This window comes from Crocuta crocuta, unplaced genomic scaffold (genome assembly GCF_008692635.1).
Source record: "Crocuta crocuta isolate KB4526 unplaced genomic scaffold, BGI_CrCroc_1.0 scaffold288, whole genome shotgun sequence".
NCBI classification, from domain to species: domain Eukaryota; kingdom Metazoa; phylum Chordata; class Mammalia; order Carnivora; family Hyaenidae; genus Crocuta; species Crocuta crocuta.
In genome coordinates, this window is record NW_027532607.1 from 1315172 (window position 1) to 1338896 (window position 23725).

Below are 23725 nucleotides of genomic sequence, written 5' to 3' on the forward strand. Positions count from 1 at the left end.
TTTTTATTTTTTATTAATTTTTTAAAATAGTTTATTGTCAAGTTGGTTTCCATACAACACCCAATGCTCATCCCAACAAGTGCCCTCCTGAATGCCCATCACCTCCCTTCCCCTCTCCCCCACCCCATCAGCCCTCAGCCTGTTCTCAGCATTCAAGAGTCTCTCATGGTTTGCCTCCTCCCCTCTCCCCAACCATTTTCCCCCTTCTCCTTCCCCATGTTCCTCCACTAAGCTCATCCTAATCCACCTATACGTGCAAACATATGGTATCTGTCCTTCTCTGCCTGACTTATTTCGCTCAACATAACACCCTCAAGTTCCATCCACATTGCTACATGTACTATTGCAGNTCCCTAGGATTTTGATGGTTTCATGTCTCACATTCAGGTCCTGTATCCATTTTGAGTTTATTTTGGTGTATGGTGTGAGAAAATGATGTAGTTTCATTCTTCTGCATGTTGCTGTCCAGTTCTCCCAGCACCATCTGTTCAAGTTTTTAATTTAAGATAAATACATGGAGTGCCTAGGTGACTCAGTTGGTGAAGCAGCCAACTTTGGCCTAGGTCATGATCTCACGATTTATGAGTTCACGCTCTGCACCAGGCTCTGTGCTGACAGCTCAGAGCCTGGAGCCTGCTTCAGATTCTGTGTTTCCCTCTCTCTCTCTGCCCCTCCCCTGATCATGCTGTGAGTGTCTCTCTCTCTCTCTCTCTCTCTGTCAAAAATAGAGGCCCCGGGTGGCTCAGTCGGTTGAGCGTCCGACTTCGGCTCAGGTCATAATCTCATGGCTTGTGGGTTCGGACCCCACATCGGGCTCTGTGCTGACAGCTAGCTCAGAGCCTGGAGCCTGTTTCAGATTCTGTGTCTCCCTCTCTCTCTGACCCTCCCCTGCTCACGCTGTGTGTGTCTCTCTCTCTCTCAAAAATAAATAAATCAGTAAAAAATTTTAAAAAATTAAAAAATAAATAAATAAATAAATAAGCATTACAAATTTTTTTTAAGCTGGATACAAATGGTGTGGTAAAATGATAGGATTTTGGCTGTGTTCTTTTCTACCCATTAGGTTCAGTGGATCACTAAATTGACCATTTAAGTAATTAGCTCCTATCACATATCCCTCACTGCTTAACACTGGTCTCTATCTGACTACTGCATCAACACGTGGTAACACAAGATCACAATCCTAGAAAATACTGAGAGATACATAATTTTAAAAAGTGAGCAAAAGTAGGTTGAAGGACTACTCAAATCACACAAAGCCACTAATGAATGGAGACCTGGAAGAATTAGAATGTTTAATAATTGAAGAAGAAAAATTGTACATGATAGGACATTCAACATACATTTTGATTTGAATTTCAAAAGATTTTAAAGAAGCCCTTGGAAAAAAATCAATCATTTTGGTAAAGGTTATTTTTATATGTCTCAATTGCTTCTCGGCCTTTTGGCTAAGATCAAGTGTAGTATTTTTATATGTCTCATTTTAAAGTTCAAAAGGCTGCTGTGATGTACAGTAACCTAATTTTCTCAGAAAAGTCATATCCCAACATACTTGTAAAAGTCAGCATTGATTCATTGTTTCTTCTAAGAATTATGGAATAATTATAACCTGAATTTTCTTAAATATTAGATAAAGTAAACCTTCACAGTTTTCATCTTATTTAACAAAACCTTTCAAGATCTTTTTTATTCATTATTTATTATTAATTCTTGGTCCTCATTGTAAATGATTTTATTTTCCTTGGTCATCATCTGGAACAATAAATCTTAGGTAAAAATCAACTCTTGTCCTATGTGTCTTTTTTTCTGAGTTCATGTTATTGTTATTCTCTAACTTTGTCTTACAGCCTCTAAGAAAGTCGATCTGAAAAAACTAATGGATAAGGTAGAAGCTGTTACAGGTGAGGAGGAAGTTACCAAATACATGATTCTGATTCTTTACACATACTTTATATTCTTTCCTGTTACTTTATATTCCTTTTAAATTATGATATTTTGGGGCACCTGGGTGGCTCAGTTAAATGTCTGACTCTCAAATTTGGTTCAGGTCATGGTCTCATGGTTCATAAGCCCTGCATCAGGGCTCTGCACTAACAGTGCAGTGCTTGGGATTCTCTCTCTCCCTCTCTCTCTGCCCCTCCCCTGCTCGCTCTCTCAAAATAAATAAACATTAAATAATAATAATAAATTAAGCATAATTTTTAATAAACTGATTGTAATTTGATTTCCTGGACTTTGGTTTGTCAGTTGGTTTTTTAAAGTTTTTTTTTAAAATTCTAGTTAGTTAACATATGGTATAATACTGGTTTCAGGAGTAGAACTTAGTGCATCATCACTTGCATATAACACTCAGCACTCATCATAACAAGTGCCCACCCATCACCAGTTTAGCCCATCCCTTGCCCACCTCAGTTCATTCTCCCTCAACCTTCAGTTTGTTCTCTCTAATTAAGAGTTTGCCTCCCTCTTTCTTTTTTCCCCTTCCCCATGTTCATCTGTTTTGTTTCTTAAATTCCACATATGAGTGAAACCATGAGGCATTTGTCTTTCTCTAGTTTGTCAATGCTTTAACAACAAAACATAGTGTCATATTTTGTTAGGCCCTATAATCTCATTTATTCCAGATTTTTACCAAAAATACATGAGTGCAATAAAAAGAGACTAAAGTTTTATTACCTGCTGGTAACCTCCCACAACAGAAAATTATGAACTGCATTATTATGCCCTCTGTCATTTTGTCTCTATTATTACTAAAGTTATGGAAATAAACACTTTAATATTCTGCCATAACTGCAGTCAAACAGGACTCATTTGCCTTTATTATGCATTGAGTAGTTGGTGCTAATAATTAAACAGTAATAAGAGATTTCATTATTATTTAGGATAATTCGATGCCTCTTTAAAATCTCACATGTTATCATTTCTATCCTTTTAAAGGAGAGAAAATTGATGTCAATGACATGAAAACAGTTCTAGGAAACATGGGAATAGAACTCACAGATAAAGAACTCTCACACCTGGTGAAAAATCTACCAGTTGATAGTGAGTATTTCAAATAAAAATGGAGTCATCCAGGGAAGTGTATTGTTAACTTGTGAAAACTTCTAAAATTGTCTCTATCTTATTGCTTGTCAGAAATAATTTTATGATTCATGTTACATAATTTTAAATGACTCTATTATATGTTAAAAATTTATCTGTGCCAAATTTATCTTTAGTTTGAGAAGTAACTGTTGTATCACCATGACTCCTATCATCAGGATTCAATTATATTACTTATAACTTTTGAATCTATCAAGAGATCTAAAATTTAAGCCAGAGTAAATGAGAAAAAGAGAAGGGAATGATCTAATAGGGGAAAATGAAAATATCACAAAAGAAAAGTAAAAGATATTTTGTCAGAATCCCCATCCCCTACAATTGCATTATTTGCCACTAAATCAGAAAATTTCTAAGGCAGTTCATAAAAGATGTCTTCCTGAATTGCTTGTTTCTTACTAGACAGTAATGACACTCCACATTGTTCTTCTGTGATCTGAAGAGTCCTTTTCCTTACAGATGGAAAAGTCTATCAAAGAAGGCTGCTGGATGGTATAAAGTTTCTTAAAGGTAAGGGAGAAACTTAACAAAACACAAATCTTTCTGAGATCATCACATTTGGCATTCCTTGTGATTAAATTATAAGCCCTGCCACCTAACACATTATTATATATTTTTGCTTATTTTATAGATCAACATGTTCTTTAGGAGATCATTTTTTATGTTGTAACTTGGAAAGAATTCCCATGATTTTTCTGGGATTTTTCAACTTTGACACAGAAGAAATTATCATAGCCCAGGCTACATAGCAAAAGTAAAGGGAAAAGTAGCACCTCTTCAGTTAGTTTATTCAGCATCAAGAGACTACTAATCTGACATTTATACCAAAAGAGAGAGAGAGCAAGATAGTGCTAGAAAGTCTCCAAGAAATTGAAAGAACATAGGACTGAGTAGATAGACAGGGAGCAGGCCAAGGAGAAGAGTCATGTCTAAGCAAGGTTCCCAATACCACCTTCATGATGTCTGCCACATCCACATACTATTTGTACTACTATTAATATCTTCATTGAAATTGATTAATTTTTAAGTTAAATGTTTTAAAAAATTTAATGGTAATGGAAAAACAGCATCCCTTAACATAACTAGACATTCATTGTAAAAATGAATGCAATGAAATGGGATAATAGTAGTTAGAAACACTGGAATTATGATCACCCTACTAGAATTCTCTTAGGATTCATTCTGTCACCTTTCAGTGTTTATACTGGGCATGCATACATTAAGATTAAAATTAAAACAATAAGCTCTAACTTGAGCTCTTATTATTGACTCTGACCTTTTGTAAAGATCTCATCAGGCTTTGGGTTTGTTTTTTTTTTTTTGGATGAGCATGATAACTATAATCCTCTGGAGGTGGGAATTTATCCCACATTTTAGGGACATTAACTTTTACCTGTGTACTTCTTTTTCTATAAGGAGGGAAGATTGATTCCAGTAAAGTGGATGAAGTTTTGGGAAACATGGGCATGGTCCTCACTGAAAAGGAGCTTAAAGATGTAATGCAAAATCTGTCAGTTAATGGTGAGCATTTTAAATACCACTGAACACTCCAGAAAAGCTACTTTTATGAGCCTATTTATAACAATCATTAAAAATGCTTGTTTGACATCAAGAAGGCATTCTGAAAATCTTAGGGAAAAAACTCGGGTCCAAAGAAAAAATGCATCTTGTATGTTGTTGGTTTCAAATGCAAACTAGAGAAGGATTTCAAGATAACTTGACTTTTTCTCTCAACCTTTCTTTTATCTAGTGAGAATTGATAGGTATTGCTCAAATTACAGTTGAACTCTTTAGCCATATTTGCTAATGTGTGACACCAGTATTTATAAAAAGGGTACTTAATATATGTATGGCTATCTGTAATGGTTTTTTTTTCTTTTTTAATATGGTGAGAGTATCCCTGCACTACACAGCAGCCATCTCAGTATTTGTCTATCTGTCTCTCAATTTCACGTGGGTCCTATGAGGAAAAGTCTATTGCAGGCAACTTAAAACAGTTCTTCTCTAAATCTGTAACTAAGGTGAAGTCACAGAAGTCACAGAGCATCCCTTCCACCAAATGCTGTTATTGAAGCAATCACAAGTCCCTGCCCAGATTCAATCTAAGCTTTTGGTGGGAGATGAATTAGTCACACTGTAATAAGATCAGGTGGAGGGGGGCAAACTATTATCTCAGCCATCCTTGAAAAATATGTTCTGCTACAGCTTCTTTTACTTAGTGTATGTTTTAGATTCATCTGATTTTGCCTGTGTCGGTTATTTATGTTGCTGGGATTAAGATGGTAGAGCAGCATGGGACCTGAGCTTGTCTCACCCCTCAAGTGCAGCTAGATCAGCACCAAACCATGTTGAACACCTAGGAAACTGATCTAAGGATTAACACAACAATCTGCATAACTTGAGCCACAGAACTCAGCAGGTACACAGTGAAGAGAAGTGAACTGAGGGAGAGAAAAGCCACAGAGGGTACGGAGCTGTTTTTGCTGAGATAGGACAGATAGAGAGAGAGTGTGTGTGGTGCATCGGGATCATGGAAGAAAAACACTCTCCCTAAAGTAGCTGGAGAGAAAAAGAGAGAAAGAGTGAAAACACTCACAGGAGACTGAACAAGAAATCTGTTTCCCAAAATTATTGATGGGAAGAAAAGAAAGGGTTTCAGTACTACCAGTATTCTATAAACAGTGAAATGCAGAGTCTGAAGTTCTGAAGATCAGTGCCTGGAGGTGCTCTGGTGAGGAAGTAGGACAAATCCCCAGAGGCAGGCAGTGGGATCTGAGGGGTACATGTGACAATAGAAAGAAGCAGTTTCCCTTGGTAGAGGCCATATGGCCTCCTCATAGGCAAAAGTTCCAATCGACCCTGGAGAGCAGCCACGTTTGCTGGCATTAGATGCCAGAGTGCAGTGAAACCTGGTGCCAGCTGTGTGTTGTGGTTTGCCATAATCTCTGAACTTCTGCCACTGTGCAATCACACACGTGTTTTCTGGGGCAAGGCAGCATCGGGATGTTGTTCAGTGAGACCCTCCCCCAGAGTGTTGGTGCGGGTCGAAGCCTCAGGAGTCCCTGAAGCATGGGGTTTTGAAAGACAACCCCATCTGAGATAAAACTCTAGAGGGAGGTGCTGCCTGGTAGGTGGACAGCTTGGACACGGACTAGGTAGAGACGGAGTGGAGAAAGACTTGAGACAAAGGAGGGATGCTTGATTGTGGGTCAGTGAGAGCACAAAGTTCCTATGCCAGAGACTAGGGGGCTGGGTGAAGCCATTTCCATCTCTCCCATGCATGCACATGCCTACCACACTGATCCACCCCAGTAAGCTGCCACCTAATGAAGAACAGAGTGTTATACCAAGCCCCACCCAACTGTGCTTCCAAGCATGTCTCCTAGAAGACAAGCACAAGTCACTCCACCTGTTTATTTTATGGGCTACAGAGGACTTCATACTTTATAGTTTCAGTTCTAGGGGAAAGTGGATATAACTTCATTCAGGTTTCATTCTGTCTTATGGTTCATTTATTCATTTTCTTTGCTTCCTTTTTTGCTTAAATTGTTTTCTTTTTTTCCTCTTTCTTGGATGCAGAAAGAGAAAAGTTTATTGTTATTTTCTTTTTTATACTTTATTTTTTTTAGATATCTTATTCTATTTCATTTTCTATAATTCTATTTTATCATATAAATTTTTTACTTTTTAAGTTTTTTCTTACCTTTTTTCTTTCTTTTCTTTGCCTTTTTTTCTCTATTCCATCAAGCTTCTTTCAAGAAGCAGACAAAAACACACCTAAAATCTAGCTTCCTTCATTTGATATGTTGTTTTGTTTTTAATTTTTCATTGAATTAATTTTTCTTCCCTAAAATGACAAGACAAAGGAATTCACCCCAAAAGAAATAACAAGAAGAAACGACAGCCAAGGGTTTAATCAACACAGATGTCTAAACTAGAATTTAGAACCATGATAATAAAAACAGCTGGTGTTGAAAAAAGCACGGAATCCCTTTCTGCAAAGACAAAAGAAGTAAAATCTAGTCAGGACATAATTAAAATGCTATAAATGAGATGCAATCTCAAATGGATGCCACAGCAGCAAAAACGGATGAAGCAGAACAGTGAATCAGCGATATATAAAACGAAACTATGGAGAATAATGAAGCAGGAAAAAAAAGCAAAAGAGCACAATACTAGACTTAGAGAACTCAGTGACTTATGAAAAAGGAATAATGTATGTATCATAGGAGTCCCGGAAGATGAAGAAAGGGGAAAAGGGACAGAAGGTATAATTTGTCAGCAAATTATAACAGAAAACTTTCCTAATCTGGGGAAGGACACAGACATCAAAATCAAAGACACACAGAAAACTCGCATTAGATTCAACAAAAATGGATCATCAACAAGGCATATCATAGTCAAATTCACAAAATACACAGACAAGGAAAGAATTACAAAAGCAGCAAGGGGGAGGGGGGAAGTCCTAAAGCTATAAGGAAAGACAGATCAGGTTCACAACAGATCTACCCACAGAAACTTGGCAGGCAAGAAAGGAGTGGCAGGGTATATTCAATGTGCTGAATTGGAAAAATACGCAGCAAAGAATTCTTTATCTAGCAAGGCTGTCTTTCAGAATAGAAGGAGAGGTAAAGAGTTTCCCAGACAAACAAAATCTAAAGGAGTTTGTGACCAGTAAACCAGCCTCTGCAAGAAATTTTAAGGGGACTCTTTGAATGGAGAAAAGACAAAACAGAAGAAAAGACCAAAGGCAACAAAGAATGGAAAGGACCAGAGAGTATCACCAGAAACACCAACTCTACAGGCAACTGCATAGCTCTAAATTCATATCCTTCAGTGCTCACTCTAAATGTCAATGGACTAAACTCTCCAGTCAAAAAACGTAACAGAATAGATAAGAAAACAAGACCCATCTATATGCTGCTCCCAAGAGATTCATTTTAGACCTAAGCACACCGCCTGATTGAAAGTAAGGGGAATGGAGAAACATCTATCATATTAGTGGTCATCAAAAGAAAGCTGGAATAACCATACTTATATCAGACAAATTAGATTTTAAAATAAACACTGTAACGAGATGGAGAGAGGCATTATATCATAATTAAATGGTCTATCCACCAAAATATTACAATTGTAAATATTTATGCCCCCGATATGAAGGCACCCAAATATATAAATCAATTAATCACAAACATAAACTCATTGATAATAATACCATAATAGTAAGGGACTTCAACACCCACCCCATTTACAGCAATGGACATATCATCTAAGCAGAAACTCAAGGAAACAATGGCTTTTTGCTTGTATATATCCCTCATATATCTTTGCCCACTCCTTTGTTTTCTATCTTCTTTATCATTTGGTTGAAATATATTTTGTGAAATCATCATATAGCTGAGTTTTTAAGGAACCCATCTGACAATTGTTCCTTTTTTTTTTTTTAATGTTTATTCATTCTTGAGAGAGAGAGAAAGAGTGCAAGCATGGGAGGGACAGAGAGAGAGAGAGGGAGACACAGAATCTGAAGCAGGCTCCAGGCTCTGAGCTGTCAGCACAGACCCCAATGCGGAGCTCAAACTCACAGACTGTGAGATCATGATCTGAGCCAAAGTCGGAAGCTTAACCAACTGAGCTGCCGAGGTGCACCTATTGTTCCTTTTTTAATGAGAAATTTCAATTTGTTCATATTTGGTGTAACACTGGATATATTTAATTTAATTTATTTAATCTTCTTTAATGTTTATTATTTATTTTCTATTTTTTTTCTTATGCTTATTATCACTGGTTTCTTCAAGTTGTCATTTATTATATTTATTTTCTTTCTAATCAATTTTAAAGTTTCAGAGGAGGGTCACATTTCATTAAGTCTTACATTCCTTTTCCTCCCATTCACTGTCATACTTACATATAATAACTATTACTGGCAACAAAATATTACTTTATTCTCCATCAAGACAGCCTTTCCCAGCAAATATTTCATTTCACTTTTATCCCTTCCCTCTCACCCCCACACAATCCCAATAAGTGCAAACTTTTAGAAGACTTATTCCTCCTATCATTTCCTCCACTCCCCACCATGAGATCTTGGGAATATCCTTACTTCTCCGACTATACTTTTTCAACTCCCACAAAGAACGCATAAAACTTAGAGCCTGGGTGGCTCATTCATTTAAGCATCCAACTTTAGATTTCTGCTCAGGTCATGATCTCAAAGTTGTGAGATGGAGCCCCACATTGGGATCTGCACTAACACTGGAGCCTGCTTAAGATTCTCTCCCTCTCCCCCTGCTCCTTCTCTGCTCACTTGCTCTGTGTGTGTGCGTGTGTGTGTGTGTTTCTCTCTCTCAATGACAATAATAAAACTATCTTAAATAATTTCCTTTCTATTTCAAGATCTTTATTTAGCACTTACTATGACATATTCCATAACAGATTACTTTCAAACTTCTAGAAAAGAAGGAAGCATCTGTTCAGGCATTTTTGTATTTCCACCACCTCAGGAGCATAAATGTTTCTGCCTACCTGTTTTCTTCTTTCTTGCTCTTTTCAGAGTCAGAGGAGGCATGCCCTCATGCTAGCCTTTACTAATCCTCATCAGGGTCTTCAGGATTCTGAATGCCAAGCTTTTCCCCAGACCTACTACTTTCTAGTTCTGTTCCTGCACTCTGACACCTCTCTGGTGCTTCCCTAGTTGAGAGGGGAAAGAATCCCATGCCCATTCTTTCTCCAGGACACAGCCAGAGCTGAAGGTTTGACATAGCCCTAGCAGCCTAGAGAGACCAGCAACATTTGAATTTCAAAGGCAAACAGCTTTGAGGTGGTAGGTAAAAGGATATAAGCCATGTTCCAGTCTCCATGTACACAGAAGCCCTTCCAAAATTTTTATTAAAGTAAATACAGAAGAGTAAGAACAACATTATAAATAAAGGAAAATGATCAACTTTGGTTTAAAATTTTTCCCCTGTCACGCAGATGTTCTAATTCTTACTCATAGATTCCTCCTCTGCTGAGATGAACTTGGAATATTTTAATGGAACAGAACTCCCTCTCAGTTAGACAGCCTATGGCAGATAGCCCTTTAATCTTGGGTCAGATTTTTGCCAGTAATAAGCCAGATGGGCAAAGGAAAAGGTGAATGGATAACCACAGTGACCCATTTACAAAGCCAGGCCAAAAATTGTAATCCTCTCTAAGGATCCTGTCCATTTTTCATGATAATCTTGGTTACCTATAGTGACCCAGGTAAACCAACATACATTTTCCATTTTGCCTTGACCTTTAGTTGGTATTGATGCAGAAGTCATTAGTGACTAAGAATACTTTAAGAGATAAAGAATAAGGTCCAAAAATTCTCACCACAGAATTAGCAACATTACTGGTAATTGATGCACTTTTCTGGTCATTTTGTGAGTATTTGTGGACACTCAAAAACAAGTTTGTTGAATTCATGAATATGCTTTACACAATGTTTTCTCGGTTATAGCTAGATTTTCTCATCAACATGGATCATTATTTTACTGCAGGGAAATAAAGCAGTTTTCTCTTCAGAAACTAAATGACAAGAATTAGCCACTTAGCTTCCCTGAGCATAATACGTTGGAAATGCTGGAATATTACTTGTTTCAGGAAATAATTGTACTTATTATCATTCAAGCTGACGTCTTTCCTCTTCTACCTTCTTACAAAAGGTGTAGCAAAGTCAAGTTTTAGTGTGTGTGCACGTGTGTGTGTGTGTGTGTGTGTGTGTGTGAAACCAGTTTTTGTATTTTTTATATTGAGGTATAACTGACATATAACATTATATTAGTTCAGGCATAATGATTCAATATTTGTACATATTGCAAATGATTACCATATTAAATCTAGTTAACATCTGTCACCATACACAGTTACAAATATTTTTTATTATGATGAGAACTTTTAAGATCTCTCAGGGTGCCTGGGTGGCTCAGTCGTTTGGGCATCCAACTCTTGATTTCAGCTCAGCTTATGATTCCAGGGTATTGGGATTGAACTCCGCATCAGGCTCCACCCTGAGCTTGGAGCCTGCTTGAGATTCTTTCTCTCCTTCCATCTCTCTCTCTCTCTCTCTGTGCCCCTCTACCCTGCCTGTTCTCTCTTTCTCTCTCTCTCTCTCTCAAAGAAAAACAAAATTTTTTAATTAAGATCTACTCTCTTAGCAACTTTCAAATATTAGTATTTCAATATTAACTATAGTCATCATGCTGTGTATTACAACCTCATGACTTATTTTGTAACTAAAAGTGTGTACCTGAAAAAGGTTAAATTTTCTAGAACAAATAAATACTGCTACATTTTTCTGCTCTATGCAACACATTTTTTGGTTTCATTGTCATGTTTCTATCCAATTTATTCTTTGTTTTACAGGTAAAGGTAAAGTTGATCTGGAAAAGCTGATGAATGAAGTGAAATATTTTTCGGGTGAGTATGCCATTACTTAAACATTTTTAATTAAATTCTAACCCTATGTTATATTTTGTATAGTGTTTTCCCAATATTATATCATAAATTTATTAATGTTGATATTTTACATATTTTTAATGAAATATTTACATTCAACTTTACTTCCACTTTTGACTTTGTATTCTCTAGCGTTGGACTACAAAAGAAAATGGTGATTTTAAGTAATAATTATATTTTTGGTAGTTTCTACCAGTGTTATACTGATCTTAACCAGCGTTTAAATCAGAGGTTTAACAAATGGGCCACCCATTACTTTAAGAATCCAATCTGCAGTCAAGTTTTGTAAAATCTGACAACACTGGCCCTGCATTTCCTCACCACAATAACTGGTGTATTTTCTCTTTGGACAAGGCATGTGACAGTTTCACCCATTTCTTCTAGGGTTCAGCTCCTATAAGCTTCTGAGTTAATGACTGCTGGCTTGAATAGGCAGGCACAGAATACAGGAAGGTGAATAATTTTAGAACATATTCTGCTTTAAGTAATAATCACATGATTCAACATTAAAAAGAAAAAAGATTAGATGTCCTAAATTACTGGCTACTTATATAACCTGATTTTCTTTTATGGTGTCTTACCATTAGTCTTAGGGGACCTCTCTGTCTTTATGAAGAATCAAGGAATAAGTTCCGCCTCATTATTCTTAAGCACTATTGGAATATATGGGAATATGAAAGTGAGGATGGTGTTCTCTAAGCCAGCTTTTTCATTACTTTGGATCATTATAATGCCACATTTCCATGTGTCAATAATCCATTCTTCTTTCAAAGGAGACAAAGTTGATGCCAATAGACTTGAAAGTGTATTTAAAAATTTGGGACTTGAGCTCACACCTAATGAACATTTGAACTTTCTGAAGACACTGCCACTTGATGGTGAGTCTTTTTTTTTTTTAATGTTTTTCAGCCTTTTTATCATTGGGAGACAGAGAGAGGCAGTATGAGCATAGGAAGGGTGGCGGGGGGTGGTGTCAGGAGACACAGAATCTGAAGGGGGCTCCAGGCTCTGAGCTGTCAGCACAGAGCCCAATGTGGGGTTCGAACTCACAAATCGTGAGATCATGACCTGAGCCGAAGTCAGATGTTTAACTAACCAAGCCACCCAGGTGCCCCTGATGGTGAGTCTAATGGGTGGTGCTATCTTGGTTTTTTAGAAAGCCTAATTTTGTAGAACTATGTGAAAAATTACAAAATAAACTAAAAATGCTTGAAAACTGTTAAAAAGCTAATGCAAATACAAAGAAAAGTCTCATCACTTAGATTTTGCTTTAAAAATCATCAGTCTAACTCTCTTCAGTTATAAGTTGCTATCAAAGGCAAAGTTCATTACTCAGCCTTCAGATTACTGATCAAATGGATTTGTAAAAAAGGACTTTTTTTAAAAAAGGAAAAAAGGAGAGGAAGGTGTCCAGTTTTCCCAGCACCAACTAATAATGTAGTTGTGTTTTTGCAGCATTGACTATATAGTTTACCAATAAGTGGGTAATTTTGTACATTGAGAAAAGGCCACAGTTCTTAACTTCCTCATTAGATTAAATACAAGCACAAAATTTCATTAAAAAATGGTTTTAATCCCATAACCCAAAGATACCTATTATTAATATTGTCATACATTTCCTTCTAGTGCTCAGTAGATGATAAATTGATAGATAATATTTATGTATATATTTATTTATTTATAACTCTTCTCTCTTCACAGCGGTAACATGTGTATATATTGTAGAAATCTTGAAAATGTAGATAGGTGAAAATAAAACATCTCTATTCCTAACTCAAAGCCATAGCTAGTGTGAAAAATTTGATGTATATTTTTCCAGTTTTCCATCTTTGAATATATGTCCTTTTTTTATTTGACAACCTTGTGGATAAATCTTTGCAAACATTCTGAAATCTTTTGAGATTAAATTCCTTTATGTAGAGTGCAGAATGGAAGATATTTTGTCTTCTCACATTTCCTTCTAGAGTATTTGTAGTATGAACTCCCACAAACTGTATTTGAGAGTGGTATTGTCCCTACATTCTCAGGAAAAAAAAAAAGTATCTCATGATTATGATTTGCAATTTACTCCTTTACCACTGAGAGCAAATATTGTGTATATCTATTTTTTTGTTTGTAATTTGAAACGTTCCTTACTCAAAGATTTCAAAATTCTTTCTTTCTGACTCTGTTTTCAAAAATCCCATTTTTTTTATAGCTGATGGAAAAGTGTACAAGAAAAGGTTGATGAAGGGCATAAAGTCTCTCAAAGGTAAGAAGCACTGTGAAAAGCCTGAGTCTGAAACCTTTAGTTGTGTTGTTAAAACAGAAATCATCCTTTCCTATACAATTGTGTCTTTATTTATGCTTTCTTCAGTAGATCTACATTTTATCAGGTAAACCAAGTAGTTTCCTGTACTAATATTTTACAGAAAGTGTTAAACTGTCTTGGATTTTCCTAACAGCCTCAAAGAAACAAGATAAAATATGAAGCAAACGGTGAAGAATGAATGCTGTCAGATAAAGATTTCAATCAAAAGCAGAAGCAAATAATCTGACAGTATAGGCAACAAAAATACCTGTCATTTTATAGAATATTATGTGAGTCACCTCTAGCTCTGACTTTTCAGAATCCCAACATAAAATTGAAAGGAATTTTATTCTCCTTTTAACTGAACAAAACTGGATTTTTGGTATTTGCCTTGAAAATCTTAACAATAGTACTAAGAAATATGTGAAATGTTCCTTATTATAATAAAACATATGCTTGATAAAGAGGAATAATAACACAGCAGAGTGAATGCATGGTCCAGTTTTAGAAAAGTTGTTTTACTATATTTCTTTCCTACTCGTTACTTAGGAGGCAATGTTGATGTCAATAAGCTGGACACTCTTTTAGAAAACATGGGAATCAGCATCACAGAAGAAGAATTCATGGATCTGATAGAAAGATTGCCAGATGATGGTGAGCCCTGACATTACCCCTGTACTTTTTAAGAGGTATTTATTGTTTTCATCTTTATTGAGATAATCAACATACAATACTGCGTAAGTTTAAGATATAAACCCGTTGATTTGATACACTTGTATATTGCAAAATGATTATGCCGTAACTAACACCCCTGTGACATCACATCATTATCTTTTTTTTTTTTATGGTGAAAACATTTAAGATCTACTCTCTTGGGAACTTTCAAGTAGGTAATACAGTGTTATTAACTATAATCACAACTGTGTATTATATTCTCAGAAATCATTTACATTAGAAATGGGAGTTTGTGCCTTTTACCTAACATCTCCCCACTTTCCTACCTCCTCCCCCAGCCCCTCGTGACCACCATTTTACTGTTTCTATGGGTTCAGCATTTTTAGATTCCACATATAAGTGACATCATATAATATTGGTCTTTCTCTGTCCAACTTATTTCACTTAGCACAATGCCTTCAAAGTTTATCCATGTTGTCACAAATGGCAAGATTTCCTTCTTTCTCATGGCTGAATTATTTTCTACCGTATATAATATACCACATCTTCTTTCTCCAGTTATCAGCTGACAGACACATATCTTGGTTATTGTGATTAATGTTTCAGTGAGCATGGGAATGCAGCTATCTTTTTGAAATCCTGTTTCAAAGTGGATTTTAATTCATATGCTGTGGGATTGCTAAGTTATATAGTAGCTCTATTTTTCATTTCTTGAGGAACCTCTATACTGTTTTCCACAATGGCTGCACCAATTTATATTCCCACCAACAGTGAACATTGTTTCCTTTTCTCCACATCCCCACCAGCATTTATTAATTCTTATCTTTTTGATGATAGCCATTTGAACACATGTGGCATGGTATCTCATTATGGTTTTGATTTGCATTTTCCTGATGATTAGTAATATTGAGCACCTTTTCATGTACTGATCGGCCATTTGTGTGTGTTCTTTGGTAAGTTGGCTCTTCAGTTCCTTTGCCTGTTTTTTAAATGGAATTTTGGGAGTTTTGCTATCAGATGTTCCTTATATACTTTGAATATTAACCCCTTACCAGAGATGCAGTTTGCAATTATTTTCTCCCATTCTGTAAGTGGCCTTTTCATTTGGTTGATTGTTTCTTTTGCTGTGCCTAAGGCTTCTAGTGTGATATAGTCCCACATATTAACTTTTTCTTTTTCTTTCTTTTTTTTTTTTTTTTTTTTTTTTTTTTGCTTGTGTGTTTTGTGTCCTATCTAAAAAAATAATTGCCAAGACTCATGTCAAGGAGTTTATTCCCCTATGTTTTCTTCTGGAAGTTATACAGTTTTCAGGTCTACATATAAGTCTTTAATCCATTTCAAGTTCATTTTTGTGAGTGGTATAAGATTATGGCACAATTTCCTTATTTTGCATGTGATTATCCACTTGTCCCAGTACCATATATTGAAGAGACTATCCTTTCCCTATTGAGTATTCCTTGCTGCCTTGTTGACAGTTGGCTGTATATGTGAGTGTTTTTTTTCCAGTCTCTCAATTCTGTTCTCTTGGCCCATGTATCTATTTTCATGGGGCATCATACTGTTTGAGGAGCCTTGTAGTATAGTTTTAAATCAAGAAGGGCAATGCCTCCAGCCTAGTTCTTCTCTCTCAGTATTGTTTTGGCTGCTCCTTTGTGGTTCCATATAAATTTAAGGATTTTTTTCTACATCTATGAAAAAATACTTATGGAAACCAACTTGACAATAAACTATTTAAGAAAAAAATACCATCAAAATTTTTATAGGAATTGGATTGAATCTATAAATGACTTTTCATAGTATGGACATTTTAACAATATTAATTTTTCTGACCCATGAACATGATATATATTTCAGCTTGCTTGTGTCTTCTTCGATTTCTTTTCATCAGGGTTTTGTAGTTTTCATTATATAGATCTTTCACCTCCTTATTTAAATTTATTCCAAAGGAGATCCTGGGTGGCTAGTTAGTTAAGTGTCAAACTCTTGACTCAGCTGAGGTCTTGATCTCAGGGATGTGAGTTCAAGCCCCACATTGGGCTCCATGCTGGTTGTGAAGCCTACTTATAAGTAGATAGATAGACAGACAGACAAATACATTTATTCCCAAGTATTTTGGTGTTTTTTTTTTTTATGCTATTGTGAGTGTTACTCTTTATATCTTTTTCGGACATTTCATTGTTAGTGTATAGGAATGCAACTGATTTCATTATGCTGATATGGTACCCTGCAACTTTACTGAACTCATTGATTAGTTCTAACAGTTTTTTGGTGGAGTCTTTAGGACTTTCTATATATAAGATCCTATCATCTGCAAACAAAGACAATTATGGTTCTTCCTTTCCTCTTTGGTTGCCTTTTCCCCCCCTTACCTGATTGCTCTAGCATACACTTCCAGTATCGTATGGAATAGGGGTGGTGAGAATGGGCACCCTTGTTTTATTCACAAAACTCATTTTCTTATAGCCTTCTCTTACTCCCTTCAAACTAGTGGGTAGAGTTTTTTTTTAATAAAGTAGAATAAAATTGTAAAGCTAGATATTGTTTCATGAGTCTTGATGATCGTGTGTGTGTGTGTGTGCGTGCGCACGCATGCACATGCACACACGCATGCTCAGTTTCTTAGTATGGTTTACAATAAAACATTTTGAAAATCACTGGCTTAAATGATAGTAATATAACAGTTCTATTTTCAGTCTCTTGTCCTTTCCACACTCTTCCTGTATCAGTCCACTTAATCATATGTGTTTAAGATTTCAAGGCTTTTACCCCGAATAGCCAAAATAATATTAAAGATGAAAACCAAAATGGGAGGCATCACCATCCCAGACTTTGACCTCTACTACAAAGCTGTAATCATCAAGAGAGTATGGTGTTGGCACAAAAACAGACACATAGACCAATGGAATAGAATAGAGAACTCAGATTTGGACCCACAAATGTATGGACAACTAATCTTTGACAAAGTGGGAAAGAGTATCCAATGGAAAAAAGACAGCCTCTTTAAAAATGGTGCTGGGAGAACTGGACAGCAACATGCAGAGAAATGAAACTAGATCATTTTCGCACACCATACACCAAAATAAGGTCAAATTAGATAAGGACCTAAATGTGAGACAGGAAACCATCAAAACCCTAGAAGAGAAAGCAGGAAACAACCTCCTTGACCTCAACCGCAGCAATTTCTTACTTGACACATCCCCAAAGGCAAGGGAATCAAGAGCAAACATGAACTATTGGGACCTCACCAAGATAAAAAGCTTCTGCACGGCAAAGGAAACAATCAGTAAAACTAACAGGCAACTGACCGAATGGGAAAAGATAGCTGCTAGTATCCAAAATCTATAAGGAACTCACCAAACTCCACACCCGAAAAACAAACAATCCAGGGAAGAAATGGGCAGAAAACACGAGCAGACATTTCTCCAAAGAGGACATCCAGATGGCCAACAGACACATGAAACAATGCNCAACCATTTAAGAAAAACAATTTTTAAAAAGCAAAATAAAATAAAAAAATAAAAGTGTTTCCCTTTCTCCACAAAAAAAAATATTTTAAAGTCTTTTATCTCAAACCTATACTTATTTCATGAATTTCAGTTTAGGATCGTGACATCTTTTTATGTATCATGGCAGGGGCAAGATCAGATAATATAAAATCTAGTTAACGTAAAGAATAATAAAAATGACATATATAGACCTTAAATGTTTTATTTCCTTAAAAAAAAAATGAACCAACAGTGTTTTACTTTAATGTAGCAATGCTCTCTGGAGATTTCCTTGAGCAAATACACCCATTTGTCATCTACACTCCCATTTTCAGTTTCTCTCTTTAAGTATTTTAAATTTATTTTGAGAGACAGAGAGCATGCATGTGCATTAGCTGGGTAGGGGCAGAGAGAGAGAAAGAGAGAGAGAGGGAGAGAAGCGAGAGGGAGAGAAAGAGAGGAGAGAGAGCGAATCCCAAGCAGGCTCTGCACTGTCACCACAGAGCCTGTTGCAGGGCTCAACCTCATGAAATGTGAGATACCGTGTTCTTCATTGCTCATTTTCCTGAAATTCTTTGCCTTTCTCCAGTGATAGAAAGTAACATAATTCTGCAAACAATGGTTTCACATATATACTAATCATGTGTTATCAGCCATTCCTAGAGAAACATAGAGTTAGAAACAGAATGAATCCAAAAGACTTGAGAGAACATTTTACCTAAAATAGACTGTATGATTTCAATCTTAGTGCCCCTTGCAGATAATGGAGCTATCTATTAAATTCCAAGAATTATAAATTAAAGAAAAATTTTAATGTCTTTATTTTATTTTGAGAGACAGAGACAGAGAGCGAGGGAGGGAGGGGCAGAGAGAGGGAGACACAGAATCTGAAGCAGGCTCCAGGCTCTGAGCTGTCAGCACAGAGCCCGATGCGGGGCTCGAACCCACAAACCATGAGATCATGACCTGAACTGAAGTCGGACACTTAACTGACTGAGCCACACAGATGCCCCAAGAATTATAAATTGTAAAAGGATAAGATATAGTGAATGGCTTTCCTCTAGGCTCTACTCTAGTTCATAATTTAAGTATTTTATGCTCTTTGCTCTTTTTTTTGAGTTTGGATTTCTCAGTGTCTAAATTTTGTCTTGATTTACAGATAAAGGGAAGGTCCAACTAAATACGTTGATGGAAGAATTGAGTTCTGTTTTAGGTAAGTGAAAAGTTACTTAATTCTTTACACTGTTTAAATATTTTCTACCATCCCTTTATTTGTTATTTTAACCTTTTATTAATTAAATAATTGATAACCTTTTTTTAAATTATCTGTGCTTTTGCAACAATGGTACTAGATCTTTACATAAGACAAGAATTTCAAAATTTAGGTTATAACATGTAGATGTAATTATTTGAAAAGGTCATCAACATAATTTTCTGAGTAGTTATATTAACTATATATTATTATATGTAGTATTTTCCTCCAACATTATGAAGACATGCCTTTTATTATAAATAAGGAACAATATGATATTTTTAAGTCTGACATTCACTCCATGCAATGCAGCAAGTGACCTTAGGTCTTTGTTTTTCATCTAGCAATAGAAGATGGAACTGGACAAATACATTTTGTTTTGTTTTTCATAATTTGTATTCTTTTGATAATGTTCTCTTATAGCCATGGCAACAGACTTTTCTTCATAATGTGGGAATGTTTTTATTCCTAATTCCACCTTTTGATCCTCACTCAACCGAAGCCACAGGAGAGATCATCAGGGACTGTCCAGACCTTCACTGTTGTTGATTTTCCTTGAGATGAGCTGACATCTGAATGTCAGGATAGTTTCATCCTGCTTTTGTCTGTGAATTATTTGTTTAATTATTTGTACATATAGTGGCTACATAGAAGCATTTAAGACTCTGAAAAGCAGACCTCAAACAGTTGTGAGACAGACAAAACCAGCTGAAGGTATTAGAAGAAGGAAATGGAAAGCAGTCTAGAATCATGGTCTGGTGTTTCTTAGGGCTGAAAGAAAACTAGTCCCAATAATGCCTTAGGTCCACCTTACATAACCAAGTTGGCTTTCTTTTTTTTTTTAATAGTTTATTATCAAGTTGGTTTCCATGTAACACCCAGTGCTCATCCCCACAAGTGCCCTCCTCCATGCCCATCGTCCCCTTCTGCTCCCCCCAAATCCATCAGTCCTCAGTTTGTTCTCAGCATTCAAGAGTCTCTCATGGTTTGCTTACCTCCCTCTACCCCACTATTTCCCTCCAAGTTGGCTTTTCTTAGATAAATTGGATCTATAGTATGAATCCAAGTACAATATGCACTATTAACAATGGCGCAAATCCCCCTCTTGTCAAAGAAAATTTAAGGAAATCCTGTCATTTATCTAGGGAATTTTAACTGGCTTATTGTATGGAATAATAGGGCATTAACTGTAGTATATACTAACTCAGCCACAAATTTTTTATTATTGTAGATGGAATACATTATACTTAGAAATCTGTTCCAGTAGATATTATTTATTTCCCCATAAAAGTTTCTATTCCCATAGACTCTTTATAAGAAGACAAGATCCATCAAGACTATTGGAAAGTCATGCACAATTCATACACAGAAATTGTCAGTCAGCCCCACATCAATTCTTTAAATTGGTTTGCTAGTAAAAGGCTGAGTAACAGAGTTAGGATTGTCCTAACTCTAACAAACTGATTGTCTCTAGTAAAACCTAAACCTTAATAAGTTAATGGTTATAGTAAGGGAGATCATGAAGAACATCATAGGCTAAATCAGAAGTATATAATTAATAAAAAGAATATGACAAAAATAAAAATAAAAATATTTGAAAAATATACAAAGCACTGACAAACTGTTTTCTTATTCTCATGATCTTGCATGAAACTCTACTTCATGCAGTTTTCTACTTGTTCTGAAGATCCTGAATTTGGGGTCAGCAGGTGACTAACATGAACCACCTGCTTCTTGGACTCTCTATGGACTCTCTCTCAATATGAGGTCTCTAATGTAATTTTCCAATTCTGATAATGTCTCTTAAATTTTCCTGGAAGTTTTTGTGTTCAAAAGACAGTGAAGTTTCTGAATAATAGACAAAACTTCTTGTATAATCATAAATAATTACCGAAAGAAAACATATTGCCTTCTAAATGAATAGATAAGATGGGACGTTCTAGGTAGGTAGCAGGATATCAAAAAGTTTATTAGCCAGTATGTGTGCTATGGATTTTTGACAAGAAAGTGTTTCAATCCATCCAGAAAATAAACATAATATTATTAGTACATATCCATAACTCAGAAGCAACTATATAAAATCCATTTGGATATGCCCAATGGTCCCTTAAGGTATAGTTACAGATTTTCCAGAATTATTTTTATTTCAGAGGAAGCATGCATTGGTGATATCCTCTAATATAGTACAAAATATCTTAATAAGTTTTAAATAATGTGGCAAATTTGGGGCACCTGATTGAGCAATTGAGGGAATTGCACAAATATTGGCTCAGGTCATGATCCCAGCATCATGGTTTCAAGGCCTACAGCAGGCTCCATGCTACACTTGGTCTCTCTCTGTCTCTCTCTCTCAAAACAAAATTAAAAATACAATAATGTGGGAAATTTATTCCTACCATGATGTTGCTTTATGTAGAATTTTGGCAAGTAATTAATTTGAAATGTATCTGATTCAAGTAAGTAACAATCCTGGCTTTGCCATATCTTATCCTCATGGATATTATAACCAGACCATTCCAAGTATTTCTTTACAAAATTGAACTCAAATTTTGTGTCTCTATAATGGAATCTTTGAATCTGGTCCTACATGTGTTTTTCTTATCTATTAGAGGTTATTCAAAGAGAACTTTAGTTTAGGGACGCCTGGGTGGCATCCAACTGTTGGTTTTGGCTCAGGTCATGATCTCACAATTCATGAGATGGAGACCTGTGTCAGGCTATGCACTGACAGCACAGAGTCTGCTTGGAATTCTCTCCCTCTTTCTCTCTACCCATCCCCTACCTGCATGGGTGAGCACGCTCTTTCTTAAAATAAATACACAAACTTTAAAAATAAATAAATAAAAAAGAACTTTAGTTTTAAAAAATGAAAAGATGAGCCATAGACTGGAAGGAAATATTTGCAAAACACATATCTGATAAGGGATTTATATCCAAAATATTCAAAGAATTTTTAAAGCTAAACAATAAGAAAACAACCCTAATTAAAAACTGAATATGGGTACCTGGGTGGCTCAGTTGGCTAAGCATCTTACTTCGGCTCAGGTCATGATCTCACGGTTCATAAGTTCAAGCCCCACATTGGGCTCTCTGCTGTCAGCGCAGAGCCTGCTTCATATCCTCTGCCCCATCTCTCTCTGCCCATCCCCCTCTCTATCTCTTTCTCTCAAAAATAAACATTTAAAAGAGTGAACAAAAGATCTGAATATTTACCTCACCAAGGAAGATATACACATGGCAAATAAGGATATGAAAAGATGGTCAACATCATTTGTCATTAGGGAATTGCAAATTAAAACAATGAGAGAATGCTGCATACCTATTAGAATGGCTAGCAAATAGAACTCTTATTCATGGTTGGTGGGAATACAAAATGGTATAGTCACTTTGGAAGACAGTTTTGAAGTTTCTTACAAAGCTAAACTTAATCTTACCATGAGATACAACAGTCACAAATTAGGTATTTACCCAAATGAGGTGAACACATGTCTACACAAAAACCTGCACACAGATACTTGTAGTAGCTTTGTTCATAGTTGCTGAAACTTGTAAGCAAAGAAGATATCCTTCAATAGAAGAATGGATAAACGAATAGTGGTCCCTCCACATAATGAAATATTATTCAATTATAAAAGGAAATGAGCTATCAATCTATAGAAAGACATGGAGGAAACTTAAATGCGTATTGCCTAGTGGAAGAAGCCAGTCTGAAAAGGCTACACACATATTGTATGATTCCAATATATGATATTCTGGAAAAGGCAAAACTATAGAGACAGTAAAAATATCAGTGATTGCCAGGAGTTTACAGGGGGTGGCATAGGGAGGAGAGATGAATATGAAAGCCACAAGAGAATTTTATTTTAGCTTCAGTAAAAATATTCTGTGTGTTACTGTAATGGTAAATACATGACATATTGCATTTGTCAAAACCCATAGAACCATAAAATGCAAAGAGTAAACACCAAGGATATAGCTGGATCACTAAGAGAAAAATATATAGGCAGCTTCTAGAAAAATCCATGTGAAGGCTTCCTATGCTCTCCTTCTTATGAGGGGTCACATAACATAACATATTTCCCTCCAGCAGCAAAAATGTCATTTCACATGTGTGCCCAGAGAAGCCCATTAGGGACTCAGTACCTAAGGTTTTTTATTGGGGGCTTCTCACATAGGCACTCTCTGTCTAACTATCAATATACCAGACTCCCAGAAGAAAAACAAATATTCACCATAAATTGCATTGTTTGCACAAGACTAGGCACATTGACCTAGGCTTATCAGTTCCCAGATGCCAGCCAAATACCAACCTGGCAAGCAGACTCTTCTGAAGATTCCAGACTTAGGCCTGCTATGTTAACTCTTTTCTGCACAATCTGTTTAGTAAGATGATCTGCTAAGGCATTTTCTCTACTCTTTATAACATCTGTTTTACTGTGG

At 36.0% G+C, this 23725-nt stretch overlaps 1 protein-coding gene and 1 non-coding gene across 2 annotated transcripts in view; both read left to right on the plus strand.

Annotated features, from left to right (window-relative positions):
* The window catches only part of LOC144244976 (uncharacterized), a 135770-nt gene that overhangs the window by 68272 nt on the left and 43773 nt on the right, over positions 1–23725 (plus strand). The window contains exons 30-38 of the mRNA XM_077780356.1: positions 1848–1901; positions 2938–3042; positions 3559–3609; positions 4516–4620; positions 11491–11544; positions 12357–12461; positions 13781–13834; positions 14423–14527; positions 19193–19246. Coding sequence (XP_077636482.1) covers positions 1848–1901; positions 2938–3042; positions 3559–3609; positions 4516–4620; positions 11491–11544; positions 12357–12461; positions 13781–13834; positions 14423–14527; positions 19193–19246 — 687 coding nt within the window. The remainder of the gene's footprint in view (positions 1–1847; positions 1902–2937; positions 3043–3558; positions 3610–4515; positions 4621–11490; positions 11545–12356; positions 12462–13780; positions 13835–14422; positions 14528–19192; positions 19247–23725) is intronic.
* Positions 1429–1613, plus strand: LOC144245064 (U2 spliceosomal RNA). The gene has a single exon (XR_013339161.1). It is a non-coding gene; the product is annotated as a U2 spliceosomal RNA (small nuclear RNA).